The sequence below is a fragment of the Eretmochelys imbricata genome, chromosome 18 (genome assembly GCF_965152235.1).
Source record: "Eretmochelys imbricata isolate rEreImb1 chromosome 18, rEreImb1.hap1, whole genome shotgun sequence".
In the NCBI taxonomy this organism is placed as follows: Eukaryota; Metazoa; Chordata; order Testudines; family Cheloniidae; genus Eretmochelys; species Eretmochelys imbricata.
Window position 1 is genome coordinate 17221485 of NC_135589.1, and position 22461 is coordinate 17243945.

The 22461-nt window shown below is 50.4% G+C and overlaps 1 protein-coding gene across 3 annotated transcripts in view; it reads right to left on the reverse strand.

Annotated features, from left to right (window-relative positions):
- Nucleotides 1–17085, reverse strand: part of LOC144276963 (uncharacterized) — a 72084-nt gene extending 54999 nt beyond the window's left edge. For all 3 annotated transcript variants that reach the window (XM_077837434.1, XM_077837435.1, XM_077837433.1), the window contains exon 1: nucleotides 16789–17085. In XM_077837434.1, coding sequence (XP_077693560.1) covers nucleotides 16789–16975 — 187 coding nt within the window. In that variant the 5' untranslated portion in view covers nucleotides 16976–17085. The remainder of the gene's footprint in view (nucleotides 1–16788) is intronic.
- Between the last annotated feature and the right edge of the window lie 5376 nt (nucleotides 17086–22461).

A 22461-nucleotide genomic window follows, 5' to 3' on the forward strand; every position in this document is an offset into this window, starting at 1 on the left:
GAGCACAAGCAACTGGCGCGAGGCCACAGGGCAAGTCAGTGGGCGAATCAGGGAAGAGAACGACGCTGGTTTCCTTCTCTAACCACCTGGGAGGGCTACGCTTCCATATTTGGGACAGCGAGAGACTCAAACCTGCCCAACCCTCCACTCAAATGCTCACGGCCATTGCCTTAAAAATAAGGGCTTAGCGAGGACAAGTTCACGAGACTTACCCGAACCGCTGAGAAAGCCTTTAAAACACTGAACCCCTGGATGTCAGTGCAGGACATGGGCCATTGTGGAGGATAAAGCTTAAGGGGAAGGCTACAGACAGACAAGTGTAACAACCGCCCTGCGATGCACAGCCAACCTTGGCTCCTGTGTAAATTACACTCAGGAGCCATTCTGACATGCTGTAGAAACAAAGGAGGCTGGCTGCAGAGTACTGTACATCTCCGGAGATAATTCTGCCAGGAGAGCCTGCGTGCTGGGGAAATGCCAGGAAGACAGAAAATCTTCCCAAGAGGACTGAGCTTAGAAGCAGTTCGCAGAGGGGGGTCCACAGTCTCCCTCAAGAAAAGCCCAGAGCGAGTGGCAAACCAGACAGACAGCCAGACTAGTCCCTATTTCACCAGGGCTGAGGTTTTGGCATTGGTCGCATTTCACTTCACAATGCAAGTGAGACCTTTGAAATTTGCCGTTAAAACAGAAGAGAGAGAGAGAGAACCCGACCCAGTACACAGTGGCCAATACCCTGGTGGTTATAGCATTCACCTGGGATGTGGGAGGTCCAGGTCCTGCTCCGAATCAGGGAGAGCAGAGACTTGAGCCGAACCACTGGGCTCCTGGCTATTCCGTGTGTCTCTCCCTTCCCCCAAAATTCCACCCTGGACTTGAGAAAGTTTCATCAAAATTGATACATTTCCACGGAATGTTTCTGTTGTGACGAATTGACATTTTCCAACACAAATGTTTCATCAAAAGGTTCCTGACCAGCTCTACCGAAAATGACCTCTTCTCCTGGGAGCATCATATCCCCCGCTGTGGGCCCCTACAGGAGGTATGGGCTACTGCAGGGGTGGGCAAACTTTTTGGCCTGAGGGCCACATTGGGGAATAGAAATTGCATGGTGGGCCTGAATGCTCACAAAATTGGGGTTGGGGAGGGGGTGCGGGCTCTGGGGTGAGGCTGGAGATGAGAGGTTTGGAGTGCAGGAGGGTGCTCCATGCTGGGATTGAGGGGTTTGGAGAGCAGGAGGGGGATCAGGGCTGGAGCAGGGGGTTGGGGCATGGGGAGAGGCTCAGGGGTGCAGGCTCCAAGTGGCACTTAACTTACCTCAAGCGGCTCCCGGAAGCAGTGGCATGTCCCTTCTCCGGCTCCTATGCGTGGAGCGGCCCCCGATCCTTAGAGCGGGGCCATGCGGCTGCTTCCGGGAGCCACATGGTGCGGCCCCCGACCCAGCACCTCGTCTGGAGCACCGGAGTGGGGCAAGCCCCAGACCTCGCTCCCCAGCGGGAGCTCACAGACTGGCTTAAAACAGCTCAGGCCATAGTTTGCCCACCCATGGGCTACTGGCTAGGCAACACTTTCCCTTTCTCAAAGCTCTTCTCCTATAGGCTGAGAGCACCGAGCCTCCCCCACGGCTGATCCCGTGCTGCTGCGCCTTTGCTGCATGGAGAATTGGGGACTTGGAAATGGCTCTCGCACTGGGGAGGCCAGAGTGGAACAAACCCAATGCTACTCTGAGAAGCACATCTAGATTCTGAGGAGCCAGATCCCTAGCCAGTGTAGATCAATGTTGCTCCATTGAAGTCAACAGAGCTACACTGATTTACGCCAGCTGAGGATTTGGCCCTAAAAAAAAATTAAGCTGGTATGGCTTTGATTCAAATGCACCAGAAACAACAGTTATACGCACCCCATTGTTCAACCCTTCCAGTGACAAGAATCAGGAGTCTCCCTCTAATATTGAGAAGCTCGCAGCAGTTTTTTATTGGGTTTAGAAAGGGATTCCTTCTCCTTTAAAGCAGGATTATATTTAAAGGAGCTATACAATCCTTCTATTCTTCTGATGGGACCCGTAACCAAGTCCCACTTTGTAATAAGTTACCAAAGCCACTCTTCAGTTCACAGAATGCTTCAGTTCACACCTTACACACACATACACACATCCCTTCTGCCCCTGTCAACCCGAACCATCCCAAGGAGCTTTTCAAGCTAGATAGGGATCATGCCACCCAGCACTGAAACGCAGCCAGCAATTCAGCAAACCATGTAACCCTCCCCAGACACACAGAGCGTGGCAATCCGAACGGGCATCAAGTGGAACAATATGTGCGTCAAGCATGGTTAGGGTCAGAAAAGGGGGACTATACAAAGTAATAGCATTCACTGATTTGATTTACTCAAGTCAATTTCACTCACTCACTGCTACTCCAAACCAATTTCAGTTGTTTTTCTGGAAGAGTCAAAGGGAAGGAGTACGGAGGACACAACAGTAAGAGCCGGGACTCCGGGGTACTAGTCCCAGCTCTGTCACAGTCCTGCTGTCTGAGCCAAGCCAGTCTCTTAACCCAACTCCGCCTCACTTTGCTGTAAAGCGCTTCCCTGCCTCCCAGACCCACTGCCTGCAGAAGTCTCTCTTTATACCTGGCTGATGCTGTGCAGACACATTTATAGGGTCTCTTGTTCAGCTGATAAGAGGCAAAACACGGTGGATGAATTTTAACATACCAGAGAACAAGCACTAGGGTGCCGTGTCACAACATGGAGGACCCATTCTCTCAGAGTTCACTACTTCATTTTTTGCAACTTATCCTCACTTAGACCTGGCTCTAAGACACTTTAGAAGCAACAGCAGCAGATTTGGGTCGCGCATATGTATGTATTTTAAATCCACACAGAACACAAATGTTGTTCTTAGTGCTAGAGACACTTTGGGTCGGACAGGATTGTCCACGTATTTGAGGAAGAAAGAAAAAAAATTTAAAAAAAATATCAGACAGTGATTTTTAAAAGGAGGTTCCACGGATCACCAGCTAGCATGTGAGCCCAGGGCTCACCATAGGGCTGGTGCATGCAGTTACCTGAGAAGCTCAACTGTGTTTCTCTGCAAGAAGCTTCCAGCAAAAAACCACAAGGCTGCTGTTTATGAATCCCATCCCCTGTACCGCTGAATGGGAAGGGACCACATTCCAGCCCATTGTTTACCAGCCCACAAGGGGATATAAAAGGCGATGGAACTTTTTAAAAAACCACCACAGCTTGACAGGTTCTTTTAAGTTGCTCCAATCCTGGGAGTAAACATCCCCTGAATTTAGGCTCTGTTCCAGCATGTTGTGCTGGCTCCAAGACCCAGCCATTCTGAGCTGCTCCACCCTAACCTAGCAACTTGAATTGTCTTTATCTTCCAAGAACTTGCAGGTTGTGTGCGCCAGATAAAGGGACGGCTGAATTACCGCCTTGCTTGGGGCCGTTAGCCTTTTTTATTTTTATTTTTTAGAAGACCAGTGAGCAAAATATCCAGTAGGTTTTTGCACTTAGGCTAGTGAACTTTCCATGGCAGTCTTACCAGACGATCAGGCATTTTGGGGCTATTCCATTTATAAAATATACTGGACCAAGTAAGGTTGCATTAACAGTGCTCTTTTGTGATCACAAACCCAGACCTAAAGTTTATTGGTGTTGAAGGCATTCGTATACCTCTAGCCAGTGTGGCCTGGCAGGCCATCAGATACGAGGCCTTTGTAAAATCATGTCATTGTCACAACCATCTTGCTGCTGCTTCACTCTTTGCACATTTCTGGTCTGAACGAATATTTCATCTTCATTGGATGAAGTGAGCTGTAGCTCACAAAAGCTTATGCTCAGATAAATTGGTTAGTCTCTAAGGTGCCACAAGGACTCCTTTTCTTGTTGCAAATACAGACTAACACGGCTGCTACTCTGAAACCTGAATCTTAACATTTGTTCTACGGTAGCATGTAGAGGTTCCACCTGCTATCAGGGCCACTTGCAGTTTCTACTGGATACAGGCATCTTCACTTCCTGTCCTAGACTGTTGCGTAGTGCTGCCGTGCACCATTTGAACAATTGCTCTGTTCTACCCCAGAGACGAATGTGTGTCTAAGAATCACTTAGCTCACTAAGGTGCACATCCTTGGCTGGTATAACTTTTAATAACCCTACTGATTTAGCTATGACATTTACACCAACTCAGTGTCTATCTCCATCTGTTTAAACTTGTGAAGGATCCTTCAGAATGACAGCCAATCAATGACTTATGGAAAACGCTTCGAGAATTCAAGAAAGAAAGATAATCTTCCTATAGAATTTGCAGACGGAGTTATCAAATTCTGAAGCAGGAGGAGAATTTTCCATTTAATTCTGTTAGATGGTTTAAGAAGTTCTCTACAATGGATATTAACTCCATAGAAGAGGCATTTGAGGATGTGGAGAAGATTTCTCCGCACTGAGCCCTTTCAGTTCTAGGTCACGCTTGAGGGTGACTCATTGGCCAAGCGAGCTTTCAAAGTCAGAGATTTGCCTCCGGGGAACCAATGAGCTGGTGCCAGTAATAAAACAAGAGCCAGAGTGTACCAGAGGGAGCAGCCCGCTGTACAAGCAAGGCCCCACCCTGCCAGTGAGTTTGCAGAAAGGCTGCTGGCAGCTCTGTCCCTGGGTACCCTGGAGAGGATTCCCGCTTTCAGGGATGGTGAAATGTGCACTATGGTATTAGAGGATTAGTTGCTCTGTTTGACAGACACTCCAGGACAGCCATGGCTTTCTGAAGGATGCTATGTATGGAGTATATACGTCACATGCTATTTGTCAGCCAGTCAATGGTACAGAGTCCCCGAGACCCTGAAGCACCCTTTGTGCACATGGACTATGGTGACAAAGAGCCCTTCACAATCATAATCACAGTCACTGTTGCATCCCTTCTAAGCAAAATATCCCTGCACTCTAGGGTTGCCACCTGTCCAGTTTTTAGCTTCTGTGTCTGGGTGCCATTTTGGGTTGCCAGGTGCTCGGTTTTCGAAAAGGGGACCTGGCAACCCTAAATAGCACCCAAACCAAAAGTCCAGTTACCGTGGGGCAGTGCTAGGTCATTAACCCATGGCAGCCCCTGCTCAGCCGGGGCCACCTCCTACGTGAAGGCAGGCTCCTTGAGACGACCCAGCGAGTGATGGGGGTAGAGCCTTCTGGGAAGAGGCGGGGCAGGGTGGGGCCTCAGGGGTTCGGTTACCAGCAATTAGAAAGGTGTCCCTAGCCTCTGTTTGCCAGAAGCTGGGAATGGGCAACAGGGGATGGATCACTTGATAATTGCCCTGTTCTGTTCATTCCCTCTGGGGCACCTGGCATTAGCCACTGTCAGAAGACAGGATACTGGGCTAGATGGACCTTTGGTCTGACCCAGTGCGGCCGTTCTTATGTGCCAACCCTACTGCACTCTGACCTCACATAATCGAGTCAGAACATGGCAGGTGCTGGAGGTTATCCACAGAGGGTCATGTAATTCTGCCACTAGTGAAAAAGAAAAACAATCCCCTTCCCTCCAATAAATTGGCCATAGAGGTATCTACTATGATTCCTCATAAAATATAGCTCTGAGGACATCACTGGACAGCATTTCAACAGAGGAATCCGTTCCTCAAAGGGAGTGAAGGTCTCACTTCAAAGCAGGTGAAGCAAAGAGGTTTAATTAACATGCAGCTCCAGTTATCCTAAATCCAACAGGTATCATCCCCAAAAGGAGAAGCAATGGGATAAGAAGAGAGCTGGGCCTTTTGCAAGGGCTTTTTGGTTGAGGAGCTGGCTCAAAAGCCGAAAGGGAGGTTTTGTAATATGGACGTGAAATCCCATATAGTGGGTTTTGCAAGTGTTCTGGGGTCCTTCAAACAGGTGTTTGGAGACCCCAAATGTTCATAAACAAAAACAAATGACTGCAGTTGTGTCTGTGACGAGTGGGCAAATGGTTTCTATTTCTTCCCATCCTCATCTCCATCCTATTGTCTCCCCATCATGGAATGAAACATGGGACTAGATGACTCACTAGTGGGACAGAGCCCTCCCCCTGCTCTCCCCTAAGTCACAGCATCCAGTCTGGGCCAGGTGAATAGCGATCAAATTAAAGGGAGCAGGTTTTGCACACAAATAGCCTGGAGTTGCCAGTTCTGGAGGGGGTCAACCACACGTTATATCGTCGGGCAAACACTGAGGAAGTTTGTTAACGTACAGTCACTCCGTACAGCTGGGCTGCAGTAACATGCCGAAGTGCTAAGAGATTTCTTTGTAAAGTGACGGCGGAAAAGGGAGCTGGATGAGACTTGGGAGCAGGAGCAGCCCAACTGAGGCGCAGAAAGGATCAATCGGCTCCCTCCCACTGCCACTCACCCCTCACTGCCCCGGGAAACAGACAGCACAGCACCCGGTAGCTTGTGACCATCCGAGCCCAAGCCACGGCTCCTCGAAGGAAAAGCCGCCCAAACAGAGCAGCAGTCGCAGTGTTCAGGTGGTCCAAGTCATCAGTTTAACCTAGTAAAAGAGACTTCGATCTCTACCTGCATTTCGCTGGAAAGAGTTTCAGCTCCTAAGAACATCTGTCTAGTGAGTGATTTCATGTCGGCAACGAAGTCTTTAAAGGCTCTGTCGATCCTCCCCCAACCCGCCTTATATCGATGAATAAGATCAAACGCTCGTGGCAATTAGGTTTGATGGAACATTAAAGGGCAGGATGGGAAACCAAAAGCGCAGTCTTAAAAACTCCGTTAGCAATAACGGCAAGTTCATAACAGCAAAGGGCAAATCCTAGGTGGGCGTCTCAGCAGCACTCAGCACCGGCCCAATTCTGCTCCCGCTGGAGCGAACAGGACTTTTGCACGGCAACGGGAGCAAAGGTAGGCCAATGCTGAACATTTCTGAGAACCCTCGAGGAATGGCCAAGGGAGAGAGACTGGAGGGGAATCGAGGGTGTGACAGTAGACCCCTGGCCAGAGACATGCTCGGAACTAGAGCTAGTGGGAAAAGTATCGCCAAAACCTGATTTCGACAGAAAAGGCTGTTTTCATCACAGTCTGCTCTAAACCATTTTAAAATAGTGTTGATTTGGACAAAAATTCTTGTGGGGGAAAAACACTCCTAGAAAGGAAGGTACAGCATGACAAAAGAGGGTGAGAGAGCCATGCAAGTGTGCCCAGAGGCAGAAGGAACCGGGTAGCGGGAAGTATTTCCTGTCCAGAAGACAAGCCATGCTGCTCAGTCAATCTTCTATGGGCCCACTGTATCCCAAGTGGGATTGTCCTAAAAATGAGGCTCAAGAGTGCGGACTTGAGCCTTGCATTGCACAAGCTTCCACTGACCGACAGCAGCACCGACTGCTGCTCCAATCCTCAGTGCCCTCCCACTGAAGAGGACAGGCCGCACCATCGGGGTTTTGGGCACGACCAGGGAAACCAGGTTTATTTGAACTTTTGGCCCAAGATAGGATTTGAACTGAGGATTCCAGTGGAAACAGGCCAGCGCACAGACACCGCATTTGATTGGATATCCAGGGCTTACTTCAGGGCTATGAGAATTTGCAACCCTACCAGATCTCTAAGGCTAAGCAAGGCCAGGCCAATAATTGGATTGGGAGGACGCTACGGAAATCCTGGGTGCAGCACAAAGTGGGTGTCGGTGAATTGACAGGACGAACTCTGCGTGGGCACCAAACCGGCATGGCGTTGGGGGAGCACTGCACATCTAGGGGTAGAATGTTCCAGCCAGGTGTGATCAGTAAAGACTTTTCACAACAGGTGGGTGCTAGCTTTTGCGGTCTGAGTGATTCCAATTTGACCTTCTACCTTAAAAAAAAAAAAAAAAAAAAAAAGCAAGCAGCCACCCTCTGTACTTTTAATTGAGACTATTCCCAACTGATCATGCAGCTATTGCATTCAACACCACAGGCGGCTGCATTTAAGTAGCAGGGGAAAAGATCCCTAGATGCATTATTATTTCTACAGAGACCCCAATTTGTAAAATGCTTTGGAACATTCAAGGTGCGACGAGTTGCTATGTATGCACAATAAGCAAATCACTGTTGCATTAAAAGTGCCCAGATTTTGGGTACAAACTAGTTCTCTTTCCAGGTTCTTATACCTTGCCCTGTGCTGTAGCATCAGCAAACAAGCTGCTTGGGCTGGAGGTTTGCAAAGGCGATGCTCCTCAGTGGTTTGAGCATTGGCCTGCTAAACCCAAGGTTGTGAGTTCAATCCTTGAGGGGGCCATTTACGGATCTGGGGCAAAAACTGGGGACCGGTCCTGCTTTGAGCAGGGGGTTGGACTAGATGACCTCCTGAGGTCCCTTCCAACTCTGATATTCTATGATTCTATCATGACGGAGGCCTGCTTTGGTGCCTGAGCTAGGAAGCCTGGGAGTTTGTTTTTCTTTGGCCAGCCAAATCACATGCTTCCTCTCTGTAGCAAGTCTGAAACAGCTCCCACCTGAGTCCACTGCAAGACTCAAGCTGCCCAGTGCCTCCCAGGTCAGCTGCTCTGAAACTGTGTCAGCCGGAGACAGCCAGACGAATGCTTCCTCCCACCCACCCCCTCCCCGACCCACTAATTGGTCCTAAAGCAGACACAACCCACTGAGGATAAATGGGCCAGCCAGCTTGCTCTCCCATTACATGCACAAAAGAACATCTATGCTGTGCACTGCGGTAACCCGGAGGGAAAGCGAAGGATTGTTTTGTGTATCAGCCACATGACAGATAAAGTGCCAGAGAAACCTCCTGATGGATGATGATTTTAATCCAGTTTGAAATCTGAAAGCTCCCCAAGAGCTCTCCCTGGTTTGCTGATACCTCCTGCTTCCAGAAAGGAGACTTGTCCAGGCTGGGGCATGGTGCTGGGCTGTGACTGGGCGGCAGAGGGGATAAAACAGCTGCTTCCAAAGAAAATCCTTTCACAGCTGGGCCCTTTTGCACACACACGACCATCCCTCACTGAAACCTTGCAACACATTACACGGGCCGCAGCCAAAATCCCCAGATGTCTATAATCAATCTTGAAAGGCTGTCACATCATCATCTGCTTGATCACTCGGCAGCAGGCAAAAACAATTACTGCCCTCCCCCACCTCCTCCAAAAGCCTCCCATACACACGGCATGCTCGGTGCCAGGATCCCACGGATGCAGGACGCGTGGCAGCAGGGACTCCGAATCAGAGGAAATGCTAGGAATGCTTTGACGGTGTCTAAAATATTGTTGTGCAGCCACCCAATTGTGCTAAGCTTCAAACTAGGGTTACGTACACGTCTGTGTATGCTATTTTATACACCCACAGGGGAGTGTACATACGCACACGGCTCTATTATACGGACATGAGCTTAACCTACAATTCGGAAGTCCTGAAATCAAGACTGGAAGCCTTTCTAAAAGACGTGCTCGAACACAACCAGGAGGTAGGGACTCGAAGCAGAAATCACTGAGTGAAATTCGCTGATCTTCATTAGACCAGACATCAGACCAGATGATCACATGGTCCCTTCTATTAACCTGGCCCTTTTGTAGCACCTACAGTGTAATGCATACAGACTCGCAACATCCTCAAGGGGGAGGTAAGTCACGTCTCAGTTCTGTCTACACAACAGCAGCACGGCTACAGCGCTGCAGCTGGGCCCCCGTAACCCCTGTAGCGACAGAAGGAGTTTTTTTTAAAATCGAGGTAGGTAATCCTGCTCTCCAAGAGGCAGCACCTAGGTCAACTGAAGAATCCCTCCATTCCCCTAGCCAGATCTCCGTGGGGGTGGGGGGTCAACCTAACTACAGTGCTCAGGACAACATTTAACACTTAATCTCTCTGTACCTCAATTCCCCTGCTATGTAATAGGAATAATAATTCTCTCTTTGGCCATCTGGTCTATTTAGACTGTAAGCTCTTTAGGGCAGGGACTGTCTCTTATTCCGTGCATTACAATGCCCAGCACAACAGGGACCTGGTCTCGGCTGGTGCATCGAGATTCTACTAAAAATAAAGGCATTGTCCATTCTGCCAGGACGCTGTCAGGTCTATTGTGGCCTAGAATCTAAGCCAACTCTGAGAACAAGGGAAATGCTTGGTTCTTTTTTAAATCGTTCCCCTGCAGGTTTTATAACCCGTGAACTAGGCTTCCAAGGGAGGCTGTGGAATCCCCGTCATTGGAGATTTTTAAGAACAGGTTGGACAAACCCCTGTCGGGGATGGTCTAGGTTTATTTGGTCCTGCCTCAGTGCAGGGGAGCTGGAGTTGATGACTTCTCAAGGTCCCTTCCAGCCTGACATTTCTATGATTCTTTATCTGGTGGTTTTTTTTTTAAAGCCCCAGCTCCTGGATTCAGATGATTAGGTGAGAATCTCAGCTCATTTTTAAAGTTCCTAGCTCTCATGGTTACAGGGAAAAACTTGAAAGCATGACCAGAGTGCAACCTCAAGGTTCAGAAACCCAAAGACAAAGAAAAACAGTGTAAAACTTGTCATGATTGTCAAGCCAATCCTGTAGTTTTTTGGGCCCGGCTCCTGATGTTTGAACACTTGGGATTGTCAGTACTGGGATCAGGAGGGGTTAAAGTTCTCAGTCACAGCTGCTTGATTGTCAGTTTGGTTCCTGAAAAAACTGTACATTTGAAGGGGAAGGGGGAGGAGAGAGAGTGATCCTTTCAGTTTTCAACAGGCTCTTCGTAACTCAGGCCAGGAACTGCTGTTTAACTTTCCATCCTGAGGACCTGAAACCATCCTTAAACGCAGGCCCCCCTCTGTTGGAGTGGCTCAGCCAGCCGGAACACAAGCACAGCACTCGCAAGTCTTCAATGACAACTATATTTTTAGAAGCACTTATCCAGCCATTTGCTCAGCGAGAGGTCACCCTGGGGGTTTTCCCTGCCCTGCTCGTTCCAAGCCAAAATCAGCACACAGACACATATGAAGGAGCTTCAGTCAATGACACTCTGTCATCTGAAGGTCAGCCACCTTCCAGAAGCCCTCTCTGCACTAGCCTTCTTTGTAAGTTTCTCATTTGCCACAAGGAGCTCCCAGTCCAAATTAAGCCGGGACACAGCCAGGGATGGTGGTAACTCTTGGTGGCGTGGGAGATTGGACATGGTGTTCCAGCAGTAAGAAGGTGTGGCTGCTTTGGCTAGCAACGAAGATGCCTGGAAGACTGGCAAGAAATGGCACTGTTGGTTTTTAGGATCCCTTTGATTCACACTTTCACACTGAAGTTCATTACATTTGCATGAGCAGCCATGCAGGAGGAGGAAATTTCCCCTCTGGGTACTTTGCATGAGGGCATTTCAGTCAACGGCGCTAGTTTCCAAGAACACTGATAGTTTCAAGACATAAGCAAGGGATCATCAAGATGCATTAACCCGAGAGGTCAATATTGGACACAGTCATTACAAACTCCTGCCACATGGGCTTGTTTATATGTAGGGCTTCTGTTTTGGGGGGTTATTCATTTCATCTTTGGGAGATTATTTTTTAGCAATTCTTGAGTTTTATGTAGATGTCCAGAATCGGGGGGTTTCGAGGCTCTCTCTTTGTATAGTCATGTAATATTCTATACATTGCCCATTACAGTAGTATATACTGTAATGAGTAATCTCTCGTAATGATCCCTAGTACGCTTTAACATGCTACTCTTTCAAACAGCACTACATTAAAGCGCACTAGAGTACCTCTAGTGCACACCAGCAAGGTCTACATGGACCAATTAATGCACATGTTTGTGCGCTTTAAAAATCACACCCCCGAAATCCATATTACTGCTCCATGTAGACAACCCCTTAGATACAAGTAAGTATTTCTACTGTTTATTGGATAAACACATTTTTAAATCAAGGGTATTTTATTAGTGTTTAACTGGTTAAAACCTAGAATCAGAAGCCCTCTTTATGTGTCACTTCAAAACCACCTCCTAACAGCGGGAACAGCTGCCAAGCCCAGACAAGACCAAACGCCCCCGACTCTGGTTAAATAACACGGTGCTGTTAAGAACTGCAGCAGAAAGAAGTGCATGGTGCACCATGCAAGGGAAGTTTCATGTCAAAAGAGATACTTGCATGTGTTCTGCAATACACAAGTGTTCACTCAGCCACATCCTTTGTGCAGCATAGGTCTGCTCTGACAGCCCCATAAAGGTATGAGGTGCTACTATCTCCATGATGCAAATGGGGAAACTGAGGCATGGAGCAGCTATATGTAATGACAAACTTGAACCGAAACCCAGATCCGAAAATCCTAATCCGCACTTCACAAATTAGGGCCATCTCTAGGCAATGACAAGCTCCAGAACACACAGGAACTCTGTGGCAGAGCCAAACACAACCCCCTTCTCCTGACTCCCGGGGCCAGGTACATTAAAAGCGAGGTAAGCCTTCCCTGCAGCCAATGAAAAGGACAAAACGTTGCCTTCCATACCACCTTTCACACAAAGCTATCAGAACCTTGTAAACTTGGATTAAGTTTTGCACAAACCGGGAAGTAAGTCCTGTACTGAAGGATCACTTCACCCATCTCTGAGGTGGAATACAGCAGCTGTTTAACAGAGCAGAGCAGTTTTACATAGCAGCCTAGGGCAGGAAGTGAAGAACTCTGTAGCCAGTTGAAATTACAGCAGGGTATTTAAGGAGGTCGGAGTGTAATTAACAGAGCTGGAGTTTAGCCAGAATTGCAGGGCTAAAGCAGTGTCACATGCTGCCAAGCAAACTAAAATACAAAGCCCTGAGCTTCTGAAAAGAATGGACTTGAACAAAAATTAAATGAGAGCTAATTTTCCTAATCATTTCCTGCCATTACACACATTCCCCTGAGCAGGAGGATTTGCTTAGAAATACTAACATACGTGAACTGTGTTGATGGGGACAGGTCTGAGCTCCCTCACACCTTCCTGACTCTGCTGTTAACCTTGGTGTATCTTTTCCTACGACAAGTTGTTTCATGTCCTCAGCTACCTGGTGACACAAATCGCTTTGTCCTTAATAAAAATCTACAATTTCAGACTTCAAACGTTATGGGATGGCCTGGTTAAGGCCATATCCTACTGACCTCTACTGGAAGGAATCAGGAATTCAGCTGTGTGTCCTATGCCCTACAGCATGAACAGCTAATGGAGATTCTATGTTAAAGTTTGGGATAAGAAGCCAGTGGCTTTGGAGCAGAAGCACCAGGGCTCTCGCACAGCTTTGGCAGAGAAGTTCCAAGGGCAGCATAGCGAATTTCCAAGGTAGCCCTGGATTTGTTACAATAATCAGGCGTGGCTCTTGCTTTGCTAGGATGAGCGAGTGAGTGCAGCAATTGCGACAGCAGGATTCTGAACAGATCTCTCAGAACTGCAAACTACAGGCAGTTTCACAGCACACAAAGTCCCACACCAACTTCAGTGTAGTACTTTGCCCTGTGCTCCTTTCCCTCCCTCCCCCCATGCTAAGCACCCAGGTAGCTTCTCTCTCTGCCGCGCTCTCCTCTACAGAGATCAATTGAGTCCCCCTGCCAGATTGCTTCAGTCACGTCACAACCTACTGCCGCCATCTCTGGCGTAGCAAACCCCCACCTCTCAAAACACCAAACTGCAGCTGCTTTCAAGAAATCACACATAGAAGGGGGGGTGTGGGGGGGCAGGGGCAGCAGATTACAACCCAGAATGAGAGCCAGCATTACCATGCAGCTCCTTCTAATCACAAGTGGTGGCAAAGGCAACAAAGCACATGACGGATGCCCAGTGGCGGGGGTAGGAGTATTAAAGTCTTCTTGTCACCCATGTATGATGGTGGCTCTTTAAGAGATGGAGAATTCTTCCGGCCCAGAAGTCTGTTTAATGCATGAGTGTATGTGCCAGGCCGCAGGGCAGAGGTCAGGGAGAACCGGATGGGGCTGTAAGTACATCCTTTCCATCCCCCAGTTCCAATGCGCTGATAGCACCATTTGCTAATAAAATAACTGAAATAAGGTCACACCTGTCTCAGTCTCTACAGTCAATACGGCCATTGGCAAAGAGCATCTAAAACCTTCTAACACCCACACACAACCCTCTTCCATGACCCTGTGAGGAAAGAGTAGAGGCAAAAGGGAGGCATTTTTAAAGCCACTTGCCACAAAATTTCAGGGCTCTGCATTAGTCTGGGGTGGGGGAAATGTGGAGCCTCAGCGGGAATGAGATCTTAGGCAGGGCACACCAGGCTGCAACCTGACAGAGTGCGCCCACACACTTAGGAAGCCCACCTCGCTTCCTTTCACATTTCTGATACAAGCAGCAAGAGTTCAGAGCCCGCCCATTTTATTCCAAAGCGATTTCAGCAGCTGCTTGGCTCCTGTTTGACAGCAGAGCAAGGGAAGATACATTTGCCTGTGCCAACAAGAGGACATAACCTGGGCCACGTGTCATTGGCTCCAGGGCAGCCCCGCAAGGAGAACAAGCTCACTTCCTCCCCTCCCTTTCCTTTCCCCTGGCAATAATTTGTGGCCTATCGCTCCACTTGAAAACTTTATTTACAGGAGAGCCAGAAGTGTTGGCCACTTGCTATGCTAGCTGTGAAGGGAACAGGAAGAACTATGTAGAGTGCTGGGTGAACATTACCTGCTTCAGCCTCCTGTGAAACACTGTCTCCATTTTACCCAGAGAGACGAGGGAAACTGAGGCATAGAGTGGGTAAAGCGACATGCTCGAAGTCTTAGAGCAAGACAGCTGCAGAGCTGGGTACAGCCCCCAGGAGCCCTGCACCCACTCCCCGGCTTTAAGCACCAGACCAGTGCTGCTGGTGGAGGTATGGGAAGACAGCATGAGATATACAGCAAGATGTGCAAACTACCAATGTACCTGAAGGTACCTATGAACAGTGCTGACAGCTTTGCAGATGCCAGCCTGTTCTGCCTCTCTTGCCAACAAAATTTGAATCAAACTTTCATCTTTCTTAAAATAACTGGACAAAATGTTCCCAAAATATGAAGGGTTTCCATGGCAATGCCTGTATTTGCTAGCCGTAAGGTTGAAAGCGACCAGGCGACTTGCTACCCGTTCACGCATCCAAACAAAAACTTTCTCTGAGTGGAATAACATTATGAACCTGACTTCCGTAACTTCCTCTGTACTGCTCCCAGAACCAGGTCCCAGAGATCGGTGGTCTCAACTTATTCTTTTAACATCCACCCCACCCCGATGGTGAGCGTCAGCAGAAATAGTGTGGACTGAATATCTACACCGCTGATCCTTCTATCTGGACCCAGCAGTCTCTGATCAGAGGTCCGTGTGGGAGGCCTCTGGTGGGGCGGTGCCAGAGGCATCACCTGTTGCTGCCTTAATGCCTCAAGTGATTAGCAGGAAAAACGGAAGCGAACTGTAAGCAGTGAACACATACACAGCACGCCACAGATTTACACTTTGCTACACCCCTGTGAGGCAGGTGAAAAGTCACTCTACCCATTTTACAGATGGGAACACAGAGTCCCCATTGCAAGAAGAGCACGTGCTGAGTTGAATGCAAAGTTCTGCACAGCACATGCACACTGGCACCTGCGGGCATGCAATGCAGCACGCACACACTTTGGAGGATTTGACCCAGAAAAGAAAATGCCTTGAGCAGGATTATGCTGAAGCAATGGCAGGGATAGAACCAGTAGACCTTCTTAGCAATGCAGGCTACCATCCATAAGATATAATTTTATATCTGATGGAGGTCATAATTGTTCTGAGCCTGAGGAACAATCTTGTCTTTACATGCCAGAAACTAGTTATTATTTATGACTAGAAATATGTTTAAGTGATTCTCTTGTCCTTGAGATACCAGAATCAGAGTGGCGTGTAGCCATATGAAATGTGTTCTGTGGGCCTTCATTCCATAGCTGAGTCCACCCTACAGACGCAGAGCTCTTGGCTCCAGAGAATTGGACTCCAAGGAATAAATCCCTTTACTTAAATCTAACAAAGATACAGACAGGCTCAGGACCTTGGGATAATGCTGGTGTTAATACTGGGAGCTCTAGTTTTAGCAAAGAGACAAGAAGTCTAGAATGCACAGTCCAGAAAAAGAAGAGAGTTCAGAACAAGAACATGTATCTTCCATCCTGCCATTCTGGGAAATCTCTCCAAGAGCTAAAATTAAATATTCCCAAGTTTGGAGATTTTGTCTGAAGGGAAGGGGGGGGCGATTTTTTAAAAAAAGTTTACTGCTATACTGCCAGTATAAGTGGGTGGTCCTTCTGGAAAAATTAGAGAGAGAGATACAGCCCCACAAAAGCAGTTTCCCATTGGATTCCAGGAATGAGCCCTGCATAGTCAATTCCCCCTCAGCATGCCTCATTGCTGTGGCATTATATTGGCATCCATCCACGACAAAACAGACAGGCAGGAGCACTACAAGACCTGCAGATCAATTTTCTCACTGAATTGAGGGGGTTTCTCTGCTCAAAACAGCTGTACCGGATGTTATGATCACTTAAAAAAACCTTCCCTCCCACAATTTGGTATCCTGGCACCTAACTTCCCTCACCCAGAGGAGCTGGGTCTGATTCTGCCGAGCGAAATAAGAGTTAATTGATATAATTAAAAACTAAAGTCACATAAACGCTTGTGCTGATGAGCCAAAGGAAACCACCAGGGCATAAACCCGGGAAGATCAGAAGTAACTGAACTCAACAATGAAACCCAGGCACAGGGGACCCCTGGCGCTATCCGCAGCGAGAGACGGAGATGCGTGGCAAAGCCTATTGCCAGACAGGGAGGTTAAAGAAGGAGCCGCACTGGACGCGGGGGAGAGGGGGCTCAAGAGGGGCGCGCACACCGGGGCGGTCACTCACCTTGGAGCTGGGCGGACAGGGCTTCCTGCTGCTGCCTGTATTTCAGAGCCAGGGCTTCGGCGCTCTTCGCCTTCTGCTGCAAGTGGCCGTACATGAAAACCCCGGAGCCCAAACACGCCACCGCCACCAGGCAGAAGCCGCTTTGCAGGAGCCCCTTTTGCCTCCGCGAGCACATGCCGGTGCCCATGACGAGCCCGGAGCCGAGCGGCCCCGCCGCTGCGCCGCCTCCCTGCTTCCCCTAGAGCAGCCGCCGGGCGCCGCGGCGCCAGGCTCCCCGCCAGCGGCACATCCCCGAAGTTCTCCCCTTCCCCAGCCCCTTGCTGGGCGAGGCTGCTTCTCTCCCGCCCGCCCCGAGAGCGGGGCGCAAGGGTCCGACGCCTCAGCGCCCGCAGGCGAGGGGGCCCGACACGCCGCCGAAGCGCCCAGGGAGGCGCCCGCGCGAGCCTGGTCCCGGGGAAGGGGCCGGCGGCGGCGGCGGCTGGGGGCGGCTGGAGCGAGGGGCGGGAAGCAGCCGCGGGGAAGGGGGCCGTGGGAAAGTTTTGCTTCCCATGTGCTGCAAAAAAAAAAAAAAAAAAAAATAGGAAGAATCCGAACTCGGCGCGATGGAGGCGTCTTGGCCCTGGGCCCCCCCCCCTTCCTGCGGGAGTCTCCCGACTTTCCGGCCCTTGCCTCCTCGCCCCCCCCCCGCCCGGCCTCAAACTTGCAACAATTTCAAAGAGGAAGCCACAGCCCCCGGCCGGGGGCTCCGGGGGGGGGACTGACAGGAAAAGTGACCAATGCACCCGAGCGGCTGCTGCAGAGAGTCCGCCCTCTTAGGAGGCGCTGGAGGACCCGCGGCGGGGGGGGGGGCGTGATTTGGGGAGGAGCTGAGCTGGGCCGGGGGAGCAAAGCGTGGGGCGGCGGGACCCAGGAAGGATCGAAGAGGAGGGGCCGAGCCGGGGGGAGCAGGAGGCTGCAGCAGCAGCATAGGGGGGCTTGGGGCGGTTTTGAGGAGGAAGAGGTTGGATGGATGTAAGCGTGCAGGGGGAATTGCCGGGAAGGGGGAGCAGGCAGGTCCGTAGCGTGGGGATGGGGTGTTGCCGGGAAGGGGGGGCAGGCAGGGCTGTAGCGTGGGGATGGGGTGTTGCCGGGAAGGGGGGGCAGGCAGGGCTGTAGCGTGGGGATGGGGTGTTGCCGGGAAGGGGGGGCAGGCAGGGCTGTAGCGTGGGGATGGGGTGTTGCCGGGAAGGGGGGCAGGCAGGGCTGTAGCGTGGGGATGGGGTATTGGTGAGAAGGGGGGCAGGCAGGTCCGTAGCGTGGGGATGGGGTGTTGCCGGGAAGGGGGAGCAGGCAGGTCCGTAGCGTGGGGATGGGGTGTTGCCGGGAAGGGGGAGCAGGCAGCGCCGTCGCGTGGGGATGGGGTATTGGTGAGAAGGGGGAGCAGGCAGGTCCGTAGCGTGGGGATGGGGTATTGCCGGGAAGGGGGGCAGGCAGGTCCGTAGCGTGGGGATGGGGTGTTGCCGGGAAGGGGGGGCAGGCAGGGCTGTAGCGTGGGGATGGGGTATTGCCGGGAAGGGGGGGCAGGCAGGGCTGTAGCGTGGGGATGGGGTGTTGCCGGGAAGGGGGAGCAGGCAGGGCTGTAGCGTGGGGATGGGGTATTGCCGGGAAGGGGGGGCAGGCAGGGCTGTAGCGTGGGGATGGGGTATTGGTGAGAAGGGGGAGCAGGCAGGTCCGTAGCGTGGGGATGGGGTGTTGCCGGGAAGGGGGAGCAGGCAGGGCCGTAGCGTGGGGTTGGGGTATTGGTGAGAAGGGGGAGCAGGCAGGTCCGTAGCATGGGGATGGGGTGTTGCCGGGAAGGGGGAGCAGGCAGGGCCGTAGCGTGGGGATGGGGTATTGCCGGGAAGGGGGGCAGGCAGGGCCGTAGCGTGGGGATGGGGTATTGCCGGGAAGGGGGGGCAGGCAGGGCCGTAGCGTGGGGTTGGGGTATTGGTGAGAAGGGGGAGCAGGCAGGTCCGTAGCGTGGGGATGGGGTGTTGCCGGGAAGGGGGAGCAGGCAGGGCTGTAGCGTGGGGATGGGGTATTGGTGAGAAGGGGGAGCAGGCAGCGCCGTCGCGTGGGGATGGGGTATTGGTGAGAAGGGGGAGCAGGCAGGGCCGTAGCGTGGGGATGGGGTGTTGCCGGGAAGGGGGGCAGGCAGGGCTGTAGCGTGGGGATGGGGTGTTGCCGGGAAGGGGGCAAGCAGGGCTGTAGCGTGGGGTTGGGGTGTTGCCGGGAAGGGGGGGCAGGCAGGGCCGTCGCTTTGCATGGGGTGTTGCCGGGAAGGGGGGCAGGCAGGGCCGTAGCGTGGGGATGGGGTATTGCCGGGAAGGGGGGCAGGCAGGGCTGTAGCGTGGGGATGGGGTATTGGTGAGAAGGGGGAGCAGGCAGGGCTGTAGCGTGGGGATGGGGTGTTGCCGGGAAGGGGGAGCAGGCAGGGCTGTAGCGTGGGGATGGGGTGTTGCCGGGAAGGGGGCAGGCAGGGCTGTAGCGTGGGGAAAATGTGGGGTGGGCGTGGGAGAAGTGTGCACATGGATGCACTTGGCTAATGGTCCAAACTAGCCCAGCTTAGAATAGGGATCCTGCAGGGCCCAGGCCTATGGGCTGGAGGCAGCTCTGGGGATAATGTATCTGGGCTGCAGGAGAAGCTGAGACTGCGACCATGCGGCTGCAGAGAGGGTGAGGGGCTGGGGATGGAGCATCTGGTCTGAGGGAGTAACAAGGACGGGGTGGAAGTGGTGCTGGGGAGAAGCCAGAGGCGCTGTCCGCAGCAGGGGGTTGGCTCTGCCTCTTGCTCCTCTCCCCGCACCCCAGAGAGAACCAAGCTGCCCAGCTGCAGGTCGATAGGCCGAAGGGGCGCTGCCAGGGGCATTAACGGCAGGAAGCAAGGGCCGGGGGACAGGATCGATAAGTCACTGTTGTTATGAGGAAGCATATTTATATCTGGGCTGTTTTTTTCCAAGCTCCAGCAGCCCCCGAAGACGGAGGGCTTGGCGTTGGTCCAGTGTCTGGGGACGATGCGTGCCTGCATCTCCAGTTAATGGACCAGGGGATGCTCAGTGTCCCATTAGTATTGTAAAGGAAGCAAGGGAGAATTTTGTCATGCTCTGCAGCTTCTGCCTGTTGTGGAGGTAGCTGAGAGTTAAACATTCATCAGGTCACATTTGCTCTCAAACTGACATTTTTGTGGTGGTGTTTTTTTCAATACAAGTCTCTCTGACACTTCAGGCCCCTAGAAATCCAATGGAAACAGGCTGATGGACTGCTGCTCCCCCCTGGAGCCGTGGTGGGCTAGTGCAGGAGAGCCTGACGCTGCAGCAGACAAGAAACAACCAATTTATGGAATTGTTTCTGTTTTCTGAGCTAAGATGGGTAAAGGGAAATGGGGGTTTTTTCTAATGAGTTTTGCTGGAGTAAGAACTCCAACATTTGGGTTTCTCGCTCACAAAGTATCACTAACTAGTAGAAGTTTTATTGGGCCTTCTGCTTGCTTCCTGTGACCTGCAGTCAGGCCATCGATTGTCATAGAGGGCAATTCTGATCTGGTAGCATTTGACCCCCACTTGTGTGGATGCACATAACTGCATAAGGTACGGGGCGATTGAGGATGCAATATGGGACTGCATCACTGTACAAGCATACTTGGGTGCTCCACTTTCTTCATGTGCCTCCTTTCCCCTCCCCCCTTTAAAACCCTCCCACAATGCTGAATGACCCTTCTCCCTTCAATCAAACATCTGTTCAAAAACGTGTGAATACTTTTTTTTCTTATCTTATTCTTGCTTTTCCATTCACCCCCTCTTGGACTTCTGGTTCTGACCTTGGTCCAGAAGGTACCAAAATACCACTAGAGAGTCCTTTAGGGTAGTTGTAGCCTAAACAGCAAATAATCCACCTACAGGAACATCCCGATGACTTTAAGGAAGCGAGGGTTAGTGAGGTTTCCATCTCAAATCTGTAGACCTAAGAGGTTTGGAAAGATTACGTTGCTGCAGCAGTCCAGCTCTTTCATTCAGAAAGCCACTTCACAAGAGAAAGATTCTTCCATCAACCCATCTCTCCCAGTCCCCTGCCATGTGATGTTGCCCTTAGGGTGACCAGATTTCCCAATTTTATAGGGACAGTCCTGATTTTTGGAGCTTTTTCTTATATAGGCACCTATTACCCCCCACCCCCAGTCCCGATTTTTCACACTTGCTGTCTGGTCACCCTAGCTGCAGTGGTTCATTCTGCAGACCACCAGGAAAGCGCCTGTGAGCCACTTTTTGAGCAGAGTCCCACAACAGCAGTGAGCACTGCTGAAATCCATAAACACAGCATGTAGCCCTGGATGAGCCATACCCACCCCTGACAGATACCACAGGCAGCTTGTCTCTTTCTTACACTTTGTCAACGCTTGTCTTGGTGGGCCGAGAGTGTGAGGCAGAGGGGGAAGTAGGCACAGCAGATTAGTGGCCGTGCTGACAACATCTACATTTTACAGTATTCTGCCCTAGTGACTGAAACAGAACTGGGCTGGACAAAGTTTTCTTCCCCCCCTGAAAATTTTCAAGATATCAACAAAATTATCCTACTACGAATTGGGAGGAAAAGTCGAAATCCTGACAATTTTCACAAACCAAAAACGCAGAAAAAAAATCAATTCAGGCCAATTGAAAGGTTTCATTTTGAACAGTTTTGTTTCAGTTTTGACCATTTAATTTTTTTATTACTAAAATCATCTTAAATTTCAAAACAAAAAGTCATTTCAAACTGAAAAAATTGGATGTTTTCATTTTGGAAATGTTGAAACAAAACAATGACAATTTCAAAACTCTGTTATTAATCAAAACTTCTTATTGAGTTGAAAATGCATCAGAACCAACCCATTCATTCCCTCAAAAAGTTTAATTTTTGATGAATTGGAATCTTCTGATGAAAAAAACATTGAGTCAAAAAATTCCCTCATTCTCATTTAGAATGCTGCAGTAATGATTGTAGGTATTGTTGCATTTTTCTCACTGACTCTTTCTATTTCTAGCATCTCTTGGGCACTTTTGATAAGTTAATGGCTCACTGGGCATGGATCCCAAAACCTTTCTCCTCGATGGGTCAATTAATGGGCTCTGCTCAAGAGTGGTTTAGTTAAAGAATTTCACAACAGTTGCTTTTAGCTGCATTTAATGTTCTTCTGATGTCAGCTGATAATCTTTGGAAGGGATCTCCACACAATACACACACCTGTGCACACAAACACACACACAAAGTTTTTATGTTGCATGTGCACTCCAAAATTTGCCGGCCCCAGTGCATGCTGGCTTCTTCCTCCACCTGCTTTCTCACACAAGTCAAAATGCTTTCGACTCCTAGACTCCAAGGCCGGAAGGGACCATCATGATCATCCAGTCTGACCTCCTGCACATCGCGGGCCCCAGAACCTCACCCACCTACTCCTGTAATAGACCCCTCACCTCTGGCTGAGTTACTGAAGTCCTCAACTGTTCTTTTAAAGACTTCAAGTTACACAGAATTCCACCATTTACTCTAGTTCAAACTAGCAAGTAACTCATGCCCCATGCTGCAGAGGAAAGTGAACCACCCCCCATGTCTCTGCCGATCTGAGCTGGAGGGAAATTCCTTCCCAGCCCTCAAATATGCCGATTGGTTAGACCCTGAGCT